The sequence below is a fragment of the Giraffa tippelskirchi genome, chromosome 4 (assembly GCF_054371585.1).
Source record: "Giraffa tippelskirchi isolate mGirTip1 chromosome 4, T2T-mGirTip1v1.2.pri, whole genome shotgun sequence".
NCBI lineage: Eukaryota > Metazoa > Chordata > Mammalia > Artiodactyla > Giraffidae > Giraffa > Giraffa tippelskirchi.
Genome location: NC_137278.1, coordinates 7,366,430 through 7,387,391, shown reverse-complemented (window position 1 = coordinate 7,387,391; position 20,962 = coordinate 7,366,430). Strand labels below are relative to the sequence as shown.

The following is a 20,962-nucleotide window of genomic DNA, read 5'->3' as shown; positions in this document are numbered from 1 at the left end:
TGATTCTTCCCCTCTACCGATTTCATACTCAAGGAGATGTAATTATTAATACCCCCAGTGCTGGCAAATAAGTGTTAAAACAGCTTTATTAAGGTATGATTTGTACACCATAGAATGCACTCGCTTTAAATGATTGTTTTTAGTAACTTTACAGTGGTGTCAAACCGTTACCAAAATGTTAAGTCACTTGGTCATGTCCAACTCTTTGCGACCCATGAACTGCAGCATGGCAGGCTTCCCTGTCCTTCACTATCTCCTGGAGTTTGCTCAAACTCATGTCCATTGAGTCAGTGATGCCGTCCAACCATCTCATCTTCTGTCGTCCCCTTCTCCTCCTGCCCTCAATCTTTCCCAGCATCAGGGTCTTTTCCAATGAGTTGACTCTTTGCATCAGGTGGTCAAAGTATTGGAGCTTCACTTTCAGCATCAGTCCTCCCGATGAATATTCAGGGTTGATTTCCTTTAGGATTGACTGGTTGGATCTCCTTGCAGTCAGAGGGACTCTCAAGAGTCTTCTCCAACACTACAGTTTGAAAGCATCAATTCTTTGGCACTCAGCCTTCTTTATGGTCCAACTCTTCCATCTATGTATAACTACTGGAAAAACCATAGCTTTGACTAGATGGACCTTTGTTGGAAAAATGATGCCTCTGCTTTTTAACGTGCTGTCTAGGTTTGTCATAGCTTTTGTTCCGAGGAGCAAGCATCTTTTCATTTCATGGCTGCAGTCACTGTCCACAGTGATTTTGGAGCCCAAGAAAATATAGTCTGTCACTGTTTCCATCGTTTCCCCATCTATCTGCCATGAAGTGGTGGGACCGGTGCCATGACCTTAGTTTTTTGAATGTTGAGTTTTAAGTCGGCTTTTTCGCTCTCCTCTTCCACCTTCGTCGAGTCTCTTTAGTTCCTCTTCCTTTTCTGCCATCAGAGTGGTGATGCTACCACAATACAGTCTCAGAATATTCTCACCACCCCCAGAAGACCTCTAGTACTCAACTGCAGCCCCCAGCCCTCAGGTTGCCACCAGTTTACTTTCAGGACTTGCCTTTTCTGGACACTTCCTGTAAATGGAGTCATACAATGCGATCTTTTGAGCTTGACTTCTTTACATAGAATAATGTCTTTGAGGTTCATCCACTGTATAGTATGCATCAGTATTTAATTCCTCTGTTGCTGAATAGCATTCTGTGAAGAGTTTTACCTCTTTTTTGAATCACCACTATGGACTCAAGGATGATTCTTTATTCCATAAGTTACACTCAGTTACAATCATTTTTCTGATGCTCCAATGGTCACAAATTTGACCAGAGGGAGCCCAGTTGAGTTGGCTCCTGGGTCCTTGAGACACCCCCACCCTCTGAACTCGTCTTTGAGAACTTCCTTTCTAGCATAACAAGTCCCAGGAAGCTCAGAATCCCAGACACCAGACACCAGAGCTGGGAAGGCCCCCAGAGGAATCCTGGCCCATTTATTCCTGGCCAGTGAGAGGACGGTTATAATCACAGCCCCCACGAATCGTGCCTCTTGGAATCCATGTCCATATATAGACCTCTCTCATATCAGCTCTGACCTTGGCCACGTGACCTGTTTTGGCCAGTGGAACAAGAGTGATGTGCTGCAAGCAGAGGCTTGGTGGGCCCTGGTACACTGGGACTGGCCCTCTTGGAGAGTATCTGCGACCATGAAAACCTTGGCCTCTCTGCTGGGGAGGCCACGTCGAGGAGAACGTGGCACCTGGGCCAGCAGCCCCAGCTAAGAACCAGATTAAAGGGATGTGCCCGGGACCCCACAAGCCCAGTCGAGTCATGAGTGACCCAGCAGAATTGAGCCCAGCCAAGTTGCAGATCTTGAACAACAAAATGGTGATGGTCTTAAGGCACTAGGTTTGAGGCTGGCTTCTTACACAACAGTAGGTAACAGATTCTAGCCCCTCTGTTTGTTTCCCTGTTTGTTTGTTTTTTTTTTTTTACTATTTGCTTATTCGGCTGCACCAGGTCTTAGTTGTGGCAGGCGAGATCTTTAGTTGCAGCATGTGAACTCTTAGTTGCGGCATGTGGGATCCAGTTCCCTGACCAGGGATGGAATCTGGGCCACCTGCATTGGGAGCACAGAGTCTTAGCCGCTGGACCAGCAGGGAAGTCCCCATCCCCCCATTGATGAAAGGGGAAATTGAGAGGGGAGGACAACCGCCCCCCAGCATACAGGCAAGATGGCGGCAGCCAAGGATGGACACCCATGTCTCCTGAACCCGTCAGGCTTCTGCCGCATCACCCATGAGACTGATTCCCATGCAGCGTGAGCAGAGTGTGGAAGATAAAATCTCATAGCGTTGTCTGGGCCCACCTTATGGTTCATGTCGAGTGCTCAGTAAAAGCGGGTTCAATTACAATATAAATGGCTCTCAGGGCAGGTACACAAATGGGACAGGACAGTTGAAGAAGGCTCATTTGTTCACCAAGTATTCACTGGGTGCCTACTGTGTGCCAAACACAGCTCTGGGTGTCACCTGGGCAGTGGTGGAGGCACTGGAGCCAGCTTGCACCCCATCTGTTAGGGAGAGCTGACTGCTCATCTCGTCCGAACTCCTGGTCTTATGCCATCACAGCTGGAAGTGGCCACAGGAGAGAGTGTTTACATGGAAATCAGCACATGCTGCAAACCAGGGGAGCGTGTGGGCTTCCTTGGTGGCTCAGTGGTAAAGAATCTGCCTGCAATACAGGAGACCCAAGTTCAATCCCTGAGTTGGGAAGATCCCCTGGAGAAGGGAATGGCTACCCACTCCAGTATTCTGGCCTGGAGAATTCCATGGATTGTATAGTCCATGGGGTCACAGAGAGTTGAACACGACTGAGCGACTTTCAGTTTTTTAAAAAACATTTTTGAATTGACAGTTTTATTTATTTTTTAATATTTATATTTATTTATTTGGCTGTGCCAGGTCTTAGTTGCAGCATGCAGGATCTTTAGTTGTGGCATGGGAAACTCTTGGTTGCTGCATGTGGGATCCAGTTCCCAAACCGGGGCGCCCTGCATTGGGAGCACAGAGTCTAAGCCATTGGACCATCAGGGGAAGTCCCAGACAATGTGTCTTGAGGACTTGCCTCCGTGGTGTTTGGAATGCCAGGCTCTGACTTCTAGAAGCCTCTAATACACAATCAGCGGCTCCTCTCAGAGGTTTTGAAGCCAAAACTGTCACTTCTACTTTGATTCCATTTGTCTTTCTTCTTTGCATCTTCAAGATCCAGCAGTCTCACAGCCTCCGTGGGAATAACAGTTTCTCCACGGCGTTGCCCTTCTTATGCTTCATCCTTCTCTCTTCATCCCGGACGCTGAAACATGGTCTGGCAACCGCCTAGGAGCTCGAACAGTCCTTGAAATGCATGAATGAATGTCTAATCTAGAGGGCAGCAGCTGACACATTTCAGAGAAACAGGCCTGGAGAGGGGAAGAGTTTTTTCCTAGGGACTTTGAGCGCATGCCAGGGTGGCTAGGGTGCGGTGCGCAGGGTTAAACTTTGTGCCTCTAATCCTGGGGCCGCCCTGTCGGTCAACTACCTTCTAGAGAGGCCAAAGTGAAAGGCCAGCTCTGCTCGGGACTGCTGGGGCTGGTCTGAGGACTCCTGTGGGCTGTGTGAGGAGGCAGCCTGGAGTTCGGTTGACAGGATGCAAGGTGGTTCAGAACCTGGGCCTGCCCATCTAGCGGAACAGGACTGAAATCCCGGCTCTGTGACACATTAGCCGGGTGACCTGGCAAACGGTGAGACACTCAGAGCCTTACTATCCTCAGCTATAAACTGGGCATAATGAAGAGCTGTCTCACAGGCTGCAGTGGAGGTGACACCAGTGACTCAGGACAGAGAAATTCCCAGGATGCTCAGAGATACCAGGGGCATCACTGGTCCACCTCTCAGCTCAGGAGGAGGCGGGTGGCTCCTGCAGCCTCCCAGGGCTCCCCTCACAGCATTCATGCCTGCACCACCCAGCTCCTCGTCCACACGGCGGGTCTGACCTGTCATCTCATGGGACCCTGCCCTGGCTCCTAGGCACATCTCCATTGGAAAAGCATCCCTCGGTACACCAAAGATCTGCAAGAGGCTGTTCCTAGAAACACCGTTTCTAACCTCCTAGATCTGGAAACACCCCAAAGTCCAGCAAGAGTCGAATGGAAAGTCAACCATGGTGCGTTCACAACGTGGAGCTCTACACAGCGAGTGTGAGTGAACTACAGCCAGAGGTTTCATCACAGATCTCACAAACAATGCTGGTGAAAGGAGCCACGCCCCCAGAGTACACACTGTCAGTTCAGTTCAGTTCAGTCGCTCAGTCGTGTCCCACTCTTTGCGACCCCATGAATTGCAGCACACCAGGCCTCTCTGTCCATCACCAACTCCCGGAGTCTACCCAAACCCATGTCCATCAAGTCGGTGATGCCACCCAACCATCTCATCCTCTGTCGTCCCCTTCTCCTGCCCCCAATCCTACCCAGCATTAGGGTCTTTTCCAATGAGTCAACTCTTCACATGAGGTGGCCAAAGTACTGGAGTTTCAGCTTCAACATCAGTCCTTCCAATGAACACCCAGGACTGATCTCTTTTAGGATGGATTGATTGGATCTCCTTGCAGTCCAAGGGACTCTCGAAAGTCTTCTCCAACACCACAGTTCAAAAGCATCAATTCTGCGGCGCTCAGCTTTCTTCACAGTCCAACTCTCACATCCATACATGACCACTGGAAAAACCATAGCCTTGACTAGATGGACTTTTGTTGGCAAAGTGATGTCTCTGCTTTTAAATATGCTATCTAGGTTGGCCATAACCTTCCTTCCAAGGAGTAAGCATCTTTTAATTTCATGGCTGCAATCACCATCATCAGTGATTTTGGAGCCCAAAAAAATAAAGTCTGACACTGTTTCCACTGTTTCCCCATCTATTTCCAATGAAGTGATGGGACCACATGCTATGATCTTAGTTTTCTGAACGTTGAGCTTTAAGCCAACTTTTTCACTCTCCTCTTTCACTTTCATCAAGAGGCTCTTTAGTTCTTCTTCGCTTTCTGCCATAAGGGTGGTGTCATCTGCATATCTGAGGTTATTGATATTTCTCCCAGCAATCTTGATTCCAGCTTGTGTTTCTTCCAGCCCAGCGTTTCTCATGATGTACTCTGCGTAAAAGTTAAATAAGCAGGGTGACAATATACAGCCTTGACGTACTCCTTTTCCTATTTGGAACCAGTCTGTTGTTCCATGTCCAGTTCTAACTGTTGCTTCCTGACCTGCATACAGGTTTCTCAAGAGACAGGTCAGAGGGTCTGGTATTCCCATCTCTTTCAGAATTTTCCACAGTTTATTGTGATCCACACAGTCAAAGGCTTTGGCATAGTCAATATCACAGTACACACTGTAGGAGTCAGCTTACAGAAAGAACCCAAAGCAGATTGACCTAATGTATGGGGCTGGCAGTTGGGCCGGTGGTCACCTTGGGGTTGACTAGATGAGGTGTCAGGAGCTCCTGGAGTTCTGGTTCTTGATCTAGGGGGCTGCTAACACAGGTGTACTTAGTTTGTGAAACGTCATCAAGCTATACACATTTGATTTCTGGGTTTTCCTGTATGAAAGGTATGCTTTTTTCTTTTTTTCTTTTCCAAAGGCAAAACCAAACCAAACAACGGTCATCTTTCAAGGACCCCTCTGTGGTAACCAAGAGTGGCCCTCAACATTTTGGGAGGCCAGGCCCCTGCCGGGTCCCTCTCTGCCTGCCCCTCACCTCTCCCGCACCCATTTCATTGTGCTCTTCCCTCCACCAGGAAAACCCCACCCCAGCTAACTCCCTCTCATTGTATAGTTCCTCACCCTGGTCACTTCCTCCCCAACATTCTCTCTGAGGTGAGAGGATCCTGGCTTTCAGGGACTTGGCTTCTCCCCCGTGAAATGCCTTCTAACCAGGGAGGGGCAGAGCAGCCAGACAGGGCAGCCCAGTCCCAGGGGACTATTCTAGGAAACTCACAGCCCGCTCCTCACACCTTCTGCCTCTCAGAAGCTAACAGAGGCACTGCCTGAGGCAGCTGAGGGCAGGTGGCAGGGAAGTGGAGCCCATTGACTCAGACAAGCCCAGGCTGGGCCGGATGGGGCACTGAGTCCAGCTGAGGAGTCCCAGGGGACCTCCTGGCTCAGTGGTGGGTTCCGAGTCACCATCATCCCCCTAGTCCTACCAGCCCCGTCCATGGTACGGAGTCTAGGTGCCTGGCTGGTTCTCAGAGTGAGCCACGCCGCTGTATTCTCACTTCTCCCGACAAGCAGTTAGGCTGTCTATCAGGCACTTGTTCTAGCATTGGCCTGGGCCAGGCTCCAATACATAACAGGCCCTGACTTCACATTGCCCAGGTCTTTGCCAACTATGGGCGCAACCAGTTATATCAGAACCCCAGGGGACAAGAATGTATACTCCAAGGTTATAACCCAGATCTACTGGATCAATCCAGGCGCCATTTTCTTTTTTTTCCCCCCTGGATTAGTTTTATTGGTCAGTTTTTCTTTCAGTTATGTATCACAGTTTCCTGCTTCATGTATCTTATATATATTTTTTTCTTCCTTTTTTGTTTTTTTAAATTATCAAAATATGATAACAAATTTACAGGCGACTTGGGGAATATAGACCAAAGTTACATATTGTTCCACTATACATTACAATTATTTTTAAGTATATAAATTAAGATTTTTAGTTGGAGTTTCAGTATCAAACTCTTTAATAGAATGGACAGAAAAGTAGAAGGATATAGTAGGCCTGAAAAGCACTATTAACCAAATCAACATAATTAAGATTTATACTATTTTCACACACCAGCAGGATACAAATTCTATTCAAGTTCCCATGACTATACACCAGAAGACACTGAAATATATCCAGGGACGTAAAACAAGGTGCAAAAATTTCATGGTGTAAAGGTACTGAAAGTTATGACCAACCTAGATTGCATATTAAAAAGCAGAGACATTACCTTGCCAACAAAGGTCTGTCTAGTCAAGGCTATAGTCGTGTATGGATGTGAGAGTCGGACTGTGAAGAAAGCTGAGCGCCGCAGAATTGATGCTTTTGAACTGTGGCATTGGAGAAGACTCTTGAGAGTCCTTTGGACTGCAAGGAGATCCAACCAGTCCATCCTAAAGGAGATCAGTCCTGGGTGTTCATTGGAAGGACGATGTTGAAGCTGAAACTCCAATACTTTGGCTACCTGATGCGAAGAGTTGACTCATCTGAAAAGACCCTGATGCTGGGAAGGATTGGGGGCAGGAGGAGAAGGGGATGACAGAGGATGAGATGGCTGGATGGCATCACCGACTCGATGGACATGAGTTTGGGTAGACTCTGAGAGTTGGTGATGGACAGGGAGGCCTGCCGTGCTGCGATTCATGGGGTTGCAAAGAGTCAGACATGACTGAGCGACTGAACTGACTGAAAGGTACTGAAATCATACAGAGTCTAACATCATTGTGGAATTGTGTTAGAAATGAACATCAAAAGATATTTGAAAATAACTCATATTTTCAAGTGCAATGGGACATTTACTGAGATCTTTGACTTACCCATTTAAAGCCTCAATAAAGTTAAAAGACTGAAAAAACACAGGGTGACTGCAGAGAAGAAAGCATTTAAATGAGAAATTAATACCAAAATGAGAAATTAATACCAAAATGAGAAATTAATACCAAACATACCTTAAACCCCATGTATTTGGAAATTAAATGTCCGTTTTTAAATGATGGGTGTATCTAAGAAGCCATAACAAGGAAAATTAGAAAATATTTGTAGTAGAATAAAAGTTTCGAAAAGAGAATTTATCAGAATTTGTTGCGTGCAGCTGAAGTTGCTCAAGCAGGCCCCATTTTCTACAAGCTGATCTTGGCAGCTGCATGAATTCAAAGAACCATTGTTTACTGGGAGAGACAGACAAGGAGCCAATTACAGTCCAGTGGTGGTCAGTGCTGGGGTAGGAGAGGGGATGCAATGGTGGGAGCCCAGTGAAAGCCCCTTTCCTAGCCATAGAAACCTCTAAGTGAGATCAGACACCTGAGCCAGACTTGGCCAGGCAGAGGAGGGCAGAAGAAGTGATGCATTCCAGGCAGATGGAACAGCATGTGCAAAGGATAGTAGACAAGAGGAACCAGGCACCTTACCTGGACTGTAAGCACTGCAATCTAGCCGGAGAGATATTGAGGGTAGGAGAGGGAGAGGTGGGCGGTAAGGCCTGGTTAATTCATGCAACGCTACGTAGGACACTGAGAGGAATGTTTTGCGAAAACTGCAAATCTAGTCAAGGCTATGGTTTTTCCAGTAGTCATGTATGGATGTGAGAGTTGGACTATAAAGAAAGCTGAGTGCAGAAGAATTGATGTTTTTGAACTGTGGTGTTGGACAAGACTCTTGAGAGTCCCTTGGACTGCAAGGAGATCCAACCAGACCATCCTAAAGGAAATCAGTCCTGGGTGTTCATTGGAAGGACTGATGTTGAAGCTGAAACTCCAATAATGAGTTTCAGCCACCTGATGCAAAGAGTTGACTCATTTGAAAAGACCCTGATGTTCGGAAAGATTGAAGGCAGGAGAAGGGGACGACAGAGGACCAGATGGTTAGATGGCATCACTGACTCAATGGACATGAGTTTGGATAAACTCCAGGAGTTGGTGATGGACAGGGAGGCCTGGCGTGCTGCGATTCATGGGGTCGCAAAGAGTCGGACACGACTGAGCGACTGAATTGAACTGAGGTATAGGTGTTTGCTTCCAAGATGCCTCATTAAGCAGCGTAAATGTGACTGAATCAGAGTGAACCGAATGAAATGAAGGATGGAGTCTCTCCATTTCAATTACGCATCCATTCAGCATTAGTTAAGCTTCCGTCCCGTAAAGCATCTTGGGGGGCTGACTTGTGCGCCACGCCCCGGGATTTCCCTCCCCCACCCCGCCTCCCACCTTTAATAGAAAGGTCGTCCGTTTTGTGTGATCTGTCCTGTTGCTGTTCAGTAAAAAGGGCAAAGGAAAATAAATTTCCCTTAGGTCTCTGGCCTCAGTTTACTCTCGTAACTAAGAATAGATGAATTCAGACCCCAACGTGCCGAGGTTGCCTCCCCGCTTCGAGCACGCGCTCTGACGGGAGCTCCGGCACCTGCAGACCCCGGGCAGGATCACAGTACCGAGGAAGCCTTCACTCCGCGCAGGTCCCAGCAAAACCAAAGCTCCCACCAAAAGTTCAACACGCCCCCCAAGCTAGCGGCTGATTGGCCCGCCCTGCCCACACGGCGAGCCGGTCTCATCTTCTGATTGGCTGTTCTTCCCCCTGTTGTGCGCCGAAACCCTCCTCTTCTCTGATTGGTCAGGCACTTACCTGCGCTCGCCCCGGATTGGGCGCTGGCTGGGACGGCTAACAGGCTCTAGGGGCCCTGCGTTCTGATTCGCCGTTCGGGCCAGCCCCACGGCCTGCACGCTAAATGGTTGCGCCGCTACCTGTATCGGTCTCCGATTGGGTGAGCGGAGCCTCCCCGGCGTGATAGGTCAGGACCACCGCCCCCCTGGCTCCCCATTGGCTGCTGGGCGAAGCCCGGTCTCCGGGTAAGATGGCAGCGGACGGACAGTGCTCGCTCCCTGCTTCATGGCGGCCAGTGACCCTCACCCACGTCGAATATCCTGCAGGTAAAAGGCAACCCCGGCTCCGAGGACGACTTCCCGAGGCCGGCCTGTCAGTGCCTGGTGCTCTGGCAGGCGCAAGCCCGCGTACGGGGCGCCGGGGCACCCGGGTGGGAACTGTCAAATAGTGAGCCATGGAGGGGTTCGGCCGGCGCGCGCGCCGCGCAGGCGCAGTGGTGTGGCGATGAGCTGGGCGAAAATTGTGAGCGTCTCTCGCTCTCTCGCGCGCACTCTGCGGCTGCGCGTCCGGGGAGCTCCCCTGGGTCCAGGGGCGCCGGTGGGCTGTCATGGGGCGGTGGTCTGCGTGAGGTGGGAAAGGATAACTGGCCTGGACCAGGGCCTTTCTTCCCTGCCCTTCTCGGAGCCGGAGAGGCTGGACTTTTCTCCCCGGCGCGTAGGGAGTGCCTGCTTTCTGCAAACAGTGCTATTGGGCAGCCGTAAGAAAGAGCTCCCCATTGCTGGGAGTGTGCAAATCGAGGCCAGCCAGCTCTTCGTTGTTGGAGTACTTCTGATGCCACGCCCTGGGGAGGGCACTGTTCCACAACTCAGGGGAGCTGGTGGTGTTTGGGGAGGCGGGGGCGGCGGGCAGACAACCTCTGGAGCTTCCCGTTGGACCCAGCTCTAGAAGTTCAGGGCTTTCTACCTGGCAGGTCCTGGAGTGACCTGTTTTGGAGGCGGTTTAGTAGAGTGCTGCAGAGCTTGGACCTTGGGGTCAGAGTTCAAGCCGGGTCTTGTGCAGGTGACTTCATGCCTCTGTGCCTTTTCAAAGTGGAACTGATCACAGTGCCTCCCTTCTAGTGGTGGTGCGAGAATCAGAAACAGGAGGTATGATAGATGCTGAGTGCAGTGCCTGGCATAAAGTAAACATTCAAGAAATAACTGCAATGAATAATAACTGCCTTCCCAGGACCCTCTCAAGCCCACGCCACCATCTCTATGTAGGATGGTTGGGTGTTGGATGAGGCTGGGGCGGGGGGGGGGCGGTTCTTCCCAGCCCTGGTGGCCCCAGGAAGGGCCTGCTTGTGCAGAGACGTGAGAACCCAGCCCTGCTGAGGTCCCCAGGGCTGGATGCCAGGGAACTTTGACCCTAGGTGTTCTGGGTTCTAGTGGAGGTGGGTTGCTCTACCTTGCTATCTGCCTGCCTGCCCACCGTTCACTTGTTATTCATTCAGCTGGTGTCCACTGAGCCCCTCCTTAATGCCAGGCCCTGGGCTCGCTGTGTGTTTTGAATGGTGAACAGATGGATATGTCCCTGAACTCCTGGACTGTGGGGGAAAGAAAAAACAAAACCCACTATACAGGAGGGAAACCGTGGCCTGGAAAAGGGAAGACTCTTGCCTACGGCCTCAGCACCTTCATGATTTCCCCTCCCTGGGCAGGGAGTAGCTTTTCTGGGTGCTCACGGTGAGAGGAAGGAACCTGGCAGATGTGAGCAGCATGACTCAGGCTGTGATGAAGGACCCTTTTCAAGGACCAGAGGAGAGACCTCTGGGGGTCTTCTAGTCCCCTGCTAATTCTTCTGTGACCCCCCCTGCACTTCTCCTTCATACCCCTCATCACACGGACTCTTGTTTCCTTCCTCCCTTCATTTAACATCGTTTTGTTTTTGTTTAGTCGCTAAGTTGTATCTGACTCTTTGTGACCCCATGGACTGTAGCCCGCCAGGCTCCTCTGTCCTTGGAATTCTCCAGGCAAGAATACTGCAGTGGGTTGTCATTTCCTCCTCCAGGGGATCTTCCCAACCCAGAGATCGAACCCGTGTCTCCCTCATTGGCAGGCAGATTCTTTACCGTTGAACCACCAGGGAAGCCCTAACATCATTTTAGAGCCCAGTTAAGTGTCGAGTGCTGTGCTGGGTTTGGGGGTCGAGTCGGGTGTAGAGATCCCACTCCTGCACTAATGGTGCCTGCTTTCAAGAGAGAGAGACAGATACTGGACAGATGTCTCCACTAATGAGTGGTGTCATTACCGACACCCTGGTTACAGATTCTGAGAGCTCTGCAATGGCAGGAAAGTGTCTTTTATGTTTTTTTTGCCACTGTGGTGGGTGCTTAATTTATGTTGCGTTAACCCAGACAGCCTCCCAGGTGCGGGAAGCTGTGTGCAAGAGTCCGGAAGTAGGACAGAGCATGGTGTGTTCAGGGAACCAGGATGTAGTCCCTGGAACTGGAGCAGAGGGTGGGAGGGAAGCAGGGCCAGGACTGCAGAGCGTGATGAGCTGGGCTGAGGTGGGACTTATCCCAAGGGCAGAGAGAGCCACTAGGGGGGCTTTGATCAGAGAATGGTGAGGCCAGAGTCGCTGAGAGCATCTGCAGTAAGTTCCAAAGGTAGCGCTTGCTGTGGGACAGGCCATGGAGGTGGGCAAAGGTTTGGGGGTGCCAGCCACTTCCTGTCTGCACGACCCAGGGTCCTGGGTGGATAGCCGGTGGATAGCTGAGAGATAGCTGGGTCTCAGCTACCAGGTGGATAGCTGAGAGACCCAGAATCTCAGGGCTGGAAGGGACTGGGCCACTGTGTGGATGAGGAGACAGAGCTCCGGAAGAGGGAAGAGCCTTACCCTGGTGTCACTCAGCGGGCTTGGGGCAGCACTATCTGACCTGTTCTCCCAGGCCAGTTCAAAGCCTGCCCTACCCTGGGTAAGTGTGGGCAAAGCCAGGTGTGTGCCCATCTCTTCAGCCTGGAAGTGGGGCTCAGCCCTGTGTGGGTACCTCCCTGCTGCCTGCGTGAGGCCAGGCAGGTGGTGGGGCCATTTCTCGATGCTGGGTTCTTCAAACCTGAAAGTGCCCTGGGTGCTGGGGACCAAGCCGGGCATCACACAGGCCTGGTCATGTGAAAGCTCCCATGGCTGGAGGAGGTGGGTACTGATATCCCTGATTCACGGGTGAAAGAGCCGTGGGTCAGGGAGGTAAAGTCCTTGCCAGAGTTCGTGTAGCCGCCAGTGCTGGCACGGGCACTGAACCGCACACTCTGACCCCAGAGTGGCCACGTGGCCGCCCTGCCTCCAGTAGCGAGGGCAGCCTTTGGACTTGGTGTCAGCCCTGCCCTTGAGCAAGGAGGCAACTGGGTCTTGTTGGTTGGCTTCAGGATCCTCCCTTCCCAGGCCTTTCTGGGGGTAGAAGGCAGCGGTCAATAGGCGGCCATTTTTTTTGCCAGTAGAGAGGCAGCGGGTAGCCATTACTGCAGCAGGCGGCCGTAGTGGGCAAAGCAGACCGGACTTGCTCCCTGTCCAAGTCTGCGGTGTAGACCCAAGTCCGTGTGCTGTCCAGAGAGTGCCAGGTTCCCCTGGAGGCCCAGGGCTTGGCTGGGGCCATCTCAGCACAGTGCTGTGTTCCAGAGGCATCCATGTGCTTGCTGGGTTGTCTCCTGGTCCAGAGTCCAGCCTCTGAGGCCCTGACAAAGCCAGGTCACATTCCTGCTTTGGTGAGATAATGGGCAAGTTTAGTTCATTCGCTCAGTTGTGTCCAACTCTTTGCAACCTCATGGACTGCAGCACGCCAGGCCTCCCAGTCCATCACCAACTCCCGGAGCTTACTCAAGCTCATGTCCATTGAGCTGGTGACACCATCCAACCATCTCATCCTCTGGATTTGAGTCAGATCCCACCTTCTACCTGCTTGTGTGACTTTGGACCAATCATGCAACCTCTTTGGGACTCAGTGCCTTCATCTGTAGAATGGGCCCAATGATGTATCCGCTTTACACTCACCATCTGTGAATTTGAGGGCTGAGTAAACACCCTGGCACGCTGTGTCTGTGACCGAGGTGGTGTGGTCAGCCAGTATCCAGAGGCGTCTCCGGTCACCTGACCCTGCCCTCTGGGCCCTGCTGGGACCGCCTCTCTGACCCAGGCCCGACTTGACTCGCTGGGGGCCAAGCCATCTTCGATGGCCGTGCTCTGTCCTCATCTTGTCCTCCCTGTCTCCCCAGGTGACCTCTCTGGCCACGTCCTCGCCTACCTGAGCCTCAGCCCCGTATTTGTCATTGTTGGTTTCGTGACCCTCATTATATTCAAACGGGAGCTGCACACGGTGAGTGAGTCCCGCTCCCCCATGCTCCCACCCCAGGGAGGAGGGGCCTCCCCATCCCATCCCAGGCGCTTTGCTTTCCCTTCCACGCTGCCACCTCTCTTGAAGTGTGTGGAGCCTCCTGGATGGTTCCAGGTTGTCCCCGGGGCTGGGAGGTTCAGTCGGAGGCCAGCAGGCACCCAGAGGACCCGCTGACCACACATCTTCCTGGCAGATCTCGTTCTTGGGGGGCCTGGCGCTGAACGAGGGGGTCAACTGGCTAATCAAACACGTCATCCAGGAGCCACGGCCCTGTGGAGGTAGGGCCCGGGCCTCGGGAGTCCCCCAGGTGAGGGCGTCCCTGGGAGACCCGCGTCCCCTCACCATGCCCTGTTCTCTCTCCCCCCAGGCCCCCACACGACAGTGGGCACCAAGTATGGGATGCCCTCCAGCCACTCCCAGTTTATGTGGTTCTTCTCCGTCTATTCCTTCCTTTTTCTGTATTTAAGGTGAGCCTCTGCCCCGGCTGGGCTCTGCCAGTGACCCAAAGTGCCGCGAGCACTTTGGATGCCCGCTGGCTGGGGCTTGGCCTCTCCCAGGGGCAGGAGGAGCTCCAACGAAGGCAGGAGGCACCCAGAGAGCCTGCGGAGGGGGGCCAGGGGCTGTTTGTGCAGGGGCCGGTGGGCCGGGGCCCCAGGCTGTGGGCTGAGGCCACCTGACAGGATTGTTTTCCCAGAATGCACCAGACGAACAACGCCAGGTTCCTGGACTTGCTGTGGAGGCACGTGCTCTCACTGGGCCTCCTCACCGCTGCCTTTCTAGTCTCCTACAGCAGGTACAGCGGGAAGGGATGGCCCCCCAGCCCCGCCCTGACCCTGCCCACTGAGGTCTGGCTGGATTCTGGGGCCTCACGGTGGACCCGAGCCCTGGAGCCTATGGGCAGGGCTGGGAAGGGGGCCCCCAGCCTCTCAGGTTAAAAGGCCAGGGCTCCAGCTGCCCCGTGCTGCCCAGTCCTTGCTCTCTGCTCTTGGTGGAGCCCGTGGTCCCAGCGTCAGCCATCTGTTGCCATGTCCTGAAGGAGCCCCTCACAGACAAACTCCCAAGTTCAAGGGCTGGACAGATCCCAGCCAAGCTGTCCCTTCACCTCTATAGAGTCAGGGGCGCTCCTATTGCGGTGCGGGCCCTTGCCTGAGTCCAGAAGCAGCTCCGAGTCCGTGTGGTCCCAGGACTCTGTTCTCTCTGTGGGTGTCTCCCGTGTGTGTGCAGGGGTCCCCAGGGAAGCTGGCACTTGGGCATGGGGGTGCGGGCCGTGCAGGCCTGTCTCCAGCTAGCTCTTGTGAACTTCCCTCTGTCCTCGGCCCAGGGTCTACCTGCTGTACCACACCTGGAGCCAGGTGCTCTATGGGGGCATCGCTGGAGGCCTGATGGCCGTCGCCTGGTTCATCTTCACCCAGGAGGTCCTCACCCCACTGTTCCCCAGGATAGCAGCCTGGTAACTGCCTCCCATCCGTGTTGCTGACTCTCTCCCTACACCTTCCCAGACACTATGTCCCGGGCCCCCTCCTGCCAAGGGGCCATCAGTGTGGGGACCCAGACATCCTGACCCCAGCCTCAGTCTCCCGGGGAGGGCCCCAGTGCCCAGGCCTCTGGTGGGCATAGGGAGCAGGGCCCGCTCGCCTGGCTTCTATCTCCCGCAGGGGTTTTCTCAGTCCAGAAGCTGAGGTGCCAGCCTCTGTCCTCGCCTGGCCTCTCGGGGACTTAGAAAGCAGCGTGTGTCCTTCTGGGCTGTATGCACCTTGGGGCTGTGTCCCTGCCTGAGTGTCACACCTGTGGCCCATCTGGGTCTCTCAGTGGTCCTGGGGGCACAGTCCAGGCAGACTCTGATTGGGAAGGGGAGGGTGTGTTGCTGGCCCAGTGGTGGGGGGAGATGTCCGGCTTGGTGACAGACCTTGATGTGGTCCTGGCTTTCTGGGTGTCTGTCTCTCCAGGCCTATCTCTGAGTTCTTCCTAATTCGAGACACAAGCCTTATTCCCAACGTCCTCTGGTTTGAATACACAGTAACCCGGGCAGAAGCCAGGTAAGTCAAGGGGACTGCAGGCACCAGGTCCTGGCTCAGTGGGACACAGCCCTCAAGCAGCACCATTCCCGTTTCTGGAAGGCACCCCAAGAACCAGGCCTTTGTCTAAGCACTTTTCTTATACTGCCTCATTGAGTCCTCCCCTGGACCCCATTATACAGATGAGAAAACTGAGCCTCAGAGAGGAGTCACTTGACCAAGGATATGCAGACTGCAGGTGTGGGAGCCAGCCTGGGAACCCAGGCTGTTGGGCTCAGAGCCATGCTTTTAACCTCTGTGGCCCAGAACCAGAGACCTGGGTGGCCAGGACTCTCAGGGGGGCCTGTGTGTCAATACCCCCTTCGGGGCTGTTCTGTCCAGACCCTTTCCTATGGAAGGGTAAACTGACACACAGTGAGTTAGGGGTGCCTGAGGTTGCACAGCAAGTCAGGATGCAGCTGACTTTGGTGCTTTCTGACTCAGCTCTCCTCTCCATGCACCTCAAATCCTGGGTGGGGTGCCAGCTGGGGTGGGGAAGGCCTGGCTCCTTCCCAGGTTCAGAGGGGAGCTGAGGCAAGGTTGGGCTCCCACGCAAGCCTGGGAGGTTTCCTGAGGAGCCCTGGGTTCCTGGTGAGAGGAGCTACAGGGCAGGGTCCCCGCAGTTGGGACATGTGTCCAGGACATCATGGTCCATATTATCCTAATGAACTTAGAGGTAAAGCCCTGTCTCCACGAGGAAAGGGGATTTGAGGGGGTGAGAACAGGCAATCCCATTACTGGCGGGAGGCCGAAGCTGGCCCAGGCTCTCCACCTGGCTTCTGGAGCCGCCCTGCCCCTCCCTTCATTCACTGAAACTTCCACATGCCCCTGCTGTGTGCCAGGCTGTATGCTGGGGGCAGGCACAGAGCAGGAGGGCAGTGGCCGGCAGGGGATGGTCACGAGGAATCAGTTGCCTACCTGTGTGGCCAGTGCCTTGGTCTTGAGAGCCCGTGGGAGGAATGTGATGTGGGGGTGGGGTGGTTGGCCGAGTTGGCTGGGCGTGGCGGGAGAAAGCGGGCCCATTGGAGTTGGGATTTGGCAGGGAGAATGCTCTCAGCATAGGAAACAACTTGTATAAAGCTTCTGAGTCAGCAGACAGAGGCAGATGTGGCTAGAGCCCAGGGGAAGAAGGGGGCTGGCCAAGGGGTGAGGCTGGGACCGCATCATACAGGACCCGCGGGTGCGGTTGGGTTTCCGCATTTCAGGTGGGACTCTTGACGAGCCCCATCCTCCTATCTGAGCCTCAAACAGGCCCCCCAGGGAACAGGACTAGCCCTGCTTCCCTCAGGTTCCTGAGCCCATTGTAGGCACAGCCACACCCCCAAATCAGGTACTGGGATCCACTGGGTCAGCAGTTCCCCTCTCTTCGCTTTCATACATCCCAGAAGGAGAACTCAGCTATCTTCTCGTCTGTTTCGGTTGATAATAACAGAATCCCACTTGTAAGTGGGAGCTCCCCAGACTTTCTGGAATCCAGCCAGGTCCCTCGTGCTTCTGTTCTCTCATCCTGGCCCCACGCTGCCCCTGGCTCCTGGCTCTGTACTTGGACTCCAGAGCTGAGCACCTGGGATGCAGGCCCAGCAGAGACACTGACCCTCCCTTGGCCCCAAGTCCCAAGTCTCTGAGCACGAGCTCCGGTTGGCCCGGCTCAAGCCGACCCCAGGGGCCCCTGGGAGTGGGCATTCGTTCATTTTGATGGGTTTGGGGGTAGGAAGGGGACAGCTGAGGGGGCGGCTCGCTGAACGCCAGGAGCCCCCTCATTTGACCCTCCCCACCCCCATTTTGTAGGAACAGACAGCGCAAGCTGGGGACGAAGCTGCAGTGACTGGTGAGCGTGGCTGGCTCCAGCCTCCAGATCTGGCCTGCACGATGCCTTGCAGGATGGATGGAATGACAGACAGAGGGACAAAGCAGAGACCTCTACAGACCCAAGTCACCAAGTGGAGCCTTTTTTTTGCTTATTTTAATTTTAATGAACAAAGTGGACCAAAGGGCTGAGCCAGCCCCTCAGCCAGGACCCTGGAGGGCCTGCTGCCTGGGGGGGGGGGGGGCCTCATGGCCAGAGACCCTCACAGTGCTGCTGCCAGTCCCTGGTTGGGCAGAGAGTGCCCTTGGCATGGGCACCGGGGTGTGGGGTAGAGAAGGAGGGCTCGCACCTCTGGTCACAGGGCCAGGAAATCCAGGTGGCGTGAAAAATGCACACTATTTATTTTTGGGTTTTGTCAAAGGCAGATGGGATTTTGGAGAGGAGGCTAGAAGAGCCTGCTGTGCGGGGGCCTCCCTGCGTACTGAGGGGCCCAGGTCAGCTCCCCAGGCCCTTTGCCCTGGACCTGAGAGGTAGCCTGCCTGGGGGCCCCGGGAGAGGGAGCATCCCCACGCCCTTCCTGCTGCCAATGCCATTCCAGAACCTCGGTCAGTGTTTCCTGCGTGGGGCTGGGCCCAGAGAGAGCGTGCGTCTGGCACTGCTGTCCTTGTGTCCTGCCCGCATCGACCCTGCACCACAAGGGCTTTCTCTGGTCCCCTGTCCCCAAGACAGTGGTCCCTCTCTGACATAAAGAGCCTGCACATGTGGGTGAGCAAACCCAAGCTGTTTACAGCTCTCCTGTCCCGCCGTTCGGTAGTGGTTCGTCTTCATCTCCACCCAGACAAACTGCAGAGGGAGTGGGAGCCGGCGAGGGGAGTGAGGCAGTGGTGTCTACTGTCGTGTTCCCCACCCCCCACTGCACCCCCCGCCCGCCCTCTGTGTGCTCTGAGCATTCCCACCGCCACCGCCACCAGAGAGGCTGAGAACCTGCTTGGGCCACCCTGGCCTGTGTCTGGGGTGTGGCTCGCAGATCCCCAGGGCCCAGTTCGGAGGCCAGCTCCTCCCAATCTTGAAGTCTCTTTGAAATGGAGTTGTGGAGAGGAGATGCTTCCAGACTCGGAAGCTTCTAGAGCTGAACCAGGCTGCTCGGGACCTGCATTCTGATCCTCCCCCACCCCTCCCACCTTTTCTTTATGGAGGTTATTAACCTGCTGCTGAAGCACAATATTTTGGTGCTTTCTTTTCTCATTTGTTCAAGACAGTGTCCAAAGCCATTCCAGACACCAGGACCAGGGGCCTAATTTTGGGGAAGGTTGGTCGGTCCCCACATTTTCCTTTCCTTCCCTTCTTATTTTTATTTTTTACTTTTTTTGCCTGAGACAAGCCAAGTGTGAGGTGGTTTGACTTAAGAAAAATCAATGAAATTGTTTACTATTGTTTTAAAATAAAATCTTGAACTCTGGCAGCTTGAGCACGTTGACTGAGCTGATGGGAGGGGGCTGGGGCACAGCCGTGGGGACACATGACCCTGAGGGGCAAGGGGGTGTGGCGAAGACCAAAAAATCGTAAGGATCTCTGAGACATCTAGTCCCCTCCAGCCCCCAAAGCCAGGATCGGAACGGCCTCTGCGACACTTCCCACCAGGATCTGAGGTCAGCTCCCTGCTGTCGCGTTTTTTTCAGCCCCCCATCTACCTTCCTGTGTTGTCCTGGCTGGCTCTGCTCTCAATAAGCCTGGCTTTTCCTCTGTGTGACTGACAGCCCTTGAGGACGGAGGACAACCAGCATATCTGTCCTTCCTCAGCTTCTGCCAGGATAAACAGCTCCACTCCTTGTTGAATTCGGTACTTCTTGAGTGTGCAGACAGGTATTGGGCTTTGAAAGAAATAACTGCAAACTGACCTGGGTTTTGGAGGCCTTGTAGGAGTGAAACGAACACAAGTCATTTCAAGGGTCCAGAGTAGGGGTTCTAAGCCTTCCTTAATTCATTAGAGCTGATTCAGCAGAGCTTCATCCTCAGGGTGAAGGTGAATCAGAAGTAATCCCATCCTCCCATGAGCTCGAACACTGGGTCTGGGTGCCCCGTCATGGTCTACAGAACCTTGACATTTAGTTCGAGTGACCTCACCCCATGTGGGTGGCAAAAGCAAACAGATCCCTGGAGGAAGGGACCGTCACGCTAGACTTCAGTTATAGTTTTAAGAAATTACCATGAACAAAATACAAAGATGACCAGGTAGAAAAGGAATCACCACCATCCTTGAGAACCAGCAGGAAACAAGTGTTATAAAGAAACGCGACATACGTCAGGTGCTGGAGTTCTCAGATGCGTTTCACTTTTTTAAAGAAATAAAGGACAAACTTGAAAATACCTGCAGTGAATAGGAAACTACAAATGTGAACCCTGGCAGATTTTTAAATGAATACTGAAAAATACAATAGCCAAAAAAAAACAGCCCAACTCCATAGGTAAGTCGATAACAGCCTACTAGACATAGTTGAAGGGAAAAACTGGAGAAGTCAGAGGAAATCCAGAATGCGGCAAGAGAGACAGCACGGCTGTTTGATGAGCCCTGGGGTTTCCCCCAAGTCCCAGGTGAACACTGCTTTTACCCCAGTTGGCACTCGGGCTCTGGGAACTGCCCAGCACCCACAGCACACCTCACCTGGCTCCTCCTTTCCCTTCAGTTGGCCACCAAGCCTCGCTCATTCCCCTTCATAAGCATTTAAAGAAAAAAAAAAATTTGGATTCTTTTTATTAAGTCTGTTAGGTTTATGGTTTTATTTTTGTTTCTTTTTAAATATTTGGCTGCATCAGGTTTTAGCTGACACATTCGGGATCTTTGCTGTGGCATGTGGAATCTTAGCTATAACATGTGAGATCCAGTTCCTCAACCAGGTATTGAACCTGGGCCCCCTGCGTTGGGATCGGGGAGACTTCGCCACTGGACCACCTGGGAAGTCCTTGTGAGCATCTCTGAAATAGCCACTTTCTCCACCTCCCAGGCCGGTGTGGGTCCCGGCCCATGAGCCCCTGCTAGCAGACAGCAAAGCCTCCTGGCAGGTTCCCTCAGCCCCACTCCAGGCCTGCCCTTGATTCCAGCCACTGCACTTTCCCAATGGAGAGAGCCCAAATCATGTTCATGCCTGGACAGACAAACTTCCAGAGGATCTAGGCAAAAGCCAAATATTCTTTATGACTTTATTAATTATATATATATTACATTCTCAAATTTCAAATGATGTATTACACAAAATATATAAACTTACGACAGTTCTTTTTCATTTTGCAAAAAAAAAAAAAGTTCTCACCTGCATCACTGGCATCAGGGCAGGGTCTGGCTATTTCTGGGCAGCCTCGGTCTGCTGACCTAATTCTCCCGG

General features: G+C 53.0%; 1 protein-coding gene across 2 annotated transcripts; it reads left to right on the top strand.

Moving 5' to 3' along the window:
• The first annotated feature begins 9,598 nt into the window (after window positions 1-9,598).
• On the top strand, window positions 9,599-19,041 carry DOLPP1 (dolichyldiphosphatase 1). 2 transcript variants are annotated; one of them, XM_081586829.1, is made up of 8 exons: window positions 9,599-9,681; window positions 13,603-13,703; window positions 13,915-13,999; window positions 14,089-14,188; window positions 14,416-14,514; window positions 15,043-15,171; window positions 15,668-15,757; window positions 17,564-19,041. In XM_081586829.1, the coding sequence occupies exons 1-8, from the start codon at window positions 9,606-9,608 to the stop codon at window positions 17,598-17,600; spliced, it is 717 nt and encodes a 238-aa protein (XP_081442955.1). In that variant the 5' UTR covers window positions 9,599-9,605; the 3' UTR covers window positions 17,601-19,041. The 2 variants fall into 2 exon arrangements, with proteins under 2 accessions (XP_081442955.1, XP_081442957.1); XM_081586831.1 differs by lacking the exon at window positions 15,043-15,171.
• The last annotated feature ends 1,921 nt before the right edge of the window (window positions 19,042-20,962 follow it).

Bases quoted from the DNA above. Each gene is read 5' to 3' on its own strand.
- DOLPP1 (XM_081586829.1), top strand. From the start codon at position 9,606: ATGGCAGCGGACGGACAGTGCTCGCTCCCTGCTTCATGGCGGCCAGTG. The intron at 14,000-14,088 runs GTAGGGCCCGGG...CTCTCCCCCCAG, and splicing joins GGAGCCACGGCCCTGTGGAG to GCCCCCACACGACAGTGGGC. The intron at 14,189-14,415 runs GTGAGCCTCTGC...TTGTTTTCCCAG, and splicing joins TTCCTTTTTCTGTATTTAAG to AATGCACCAGACGAACAACG.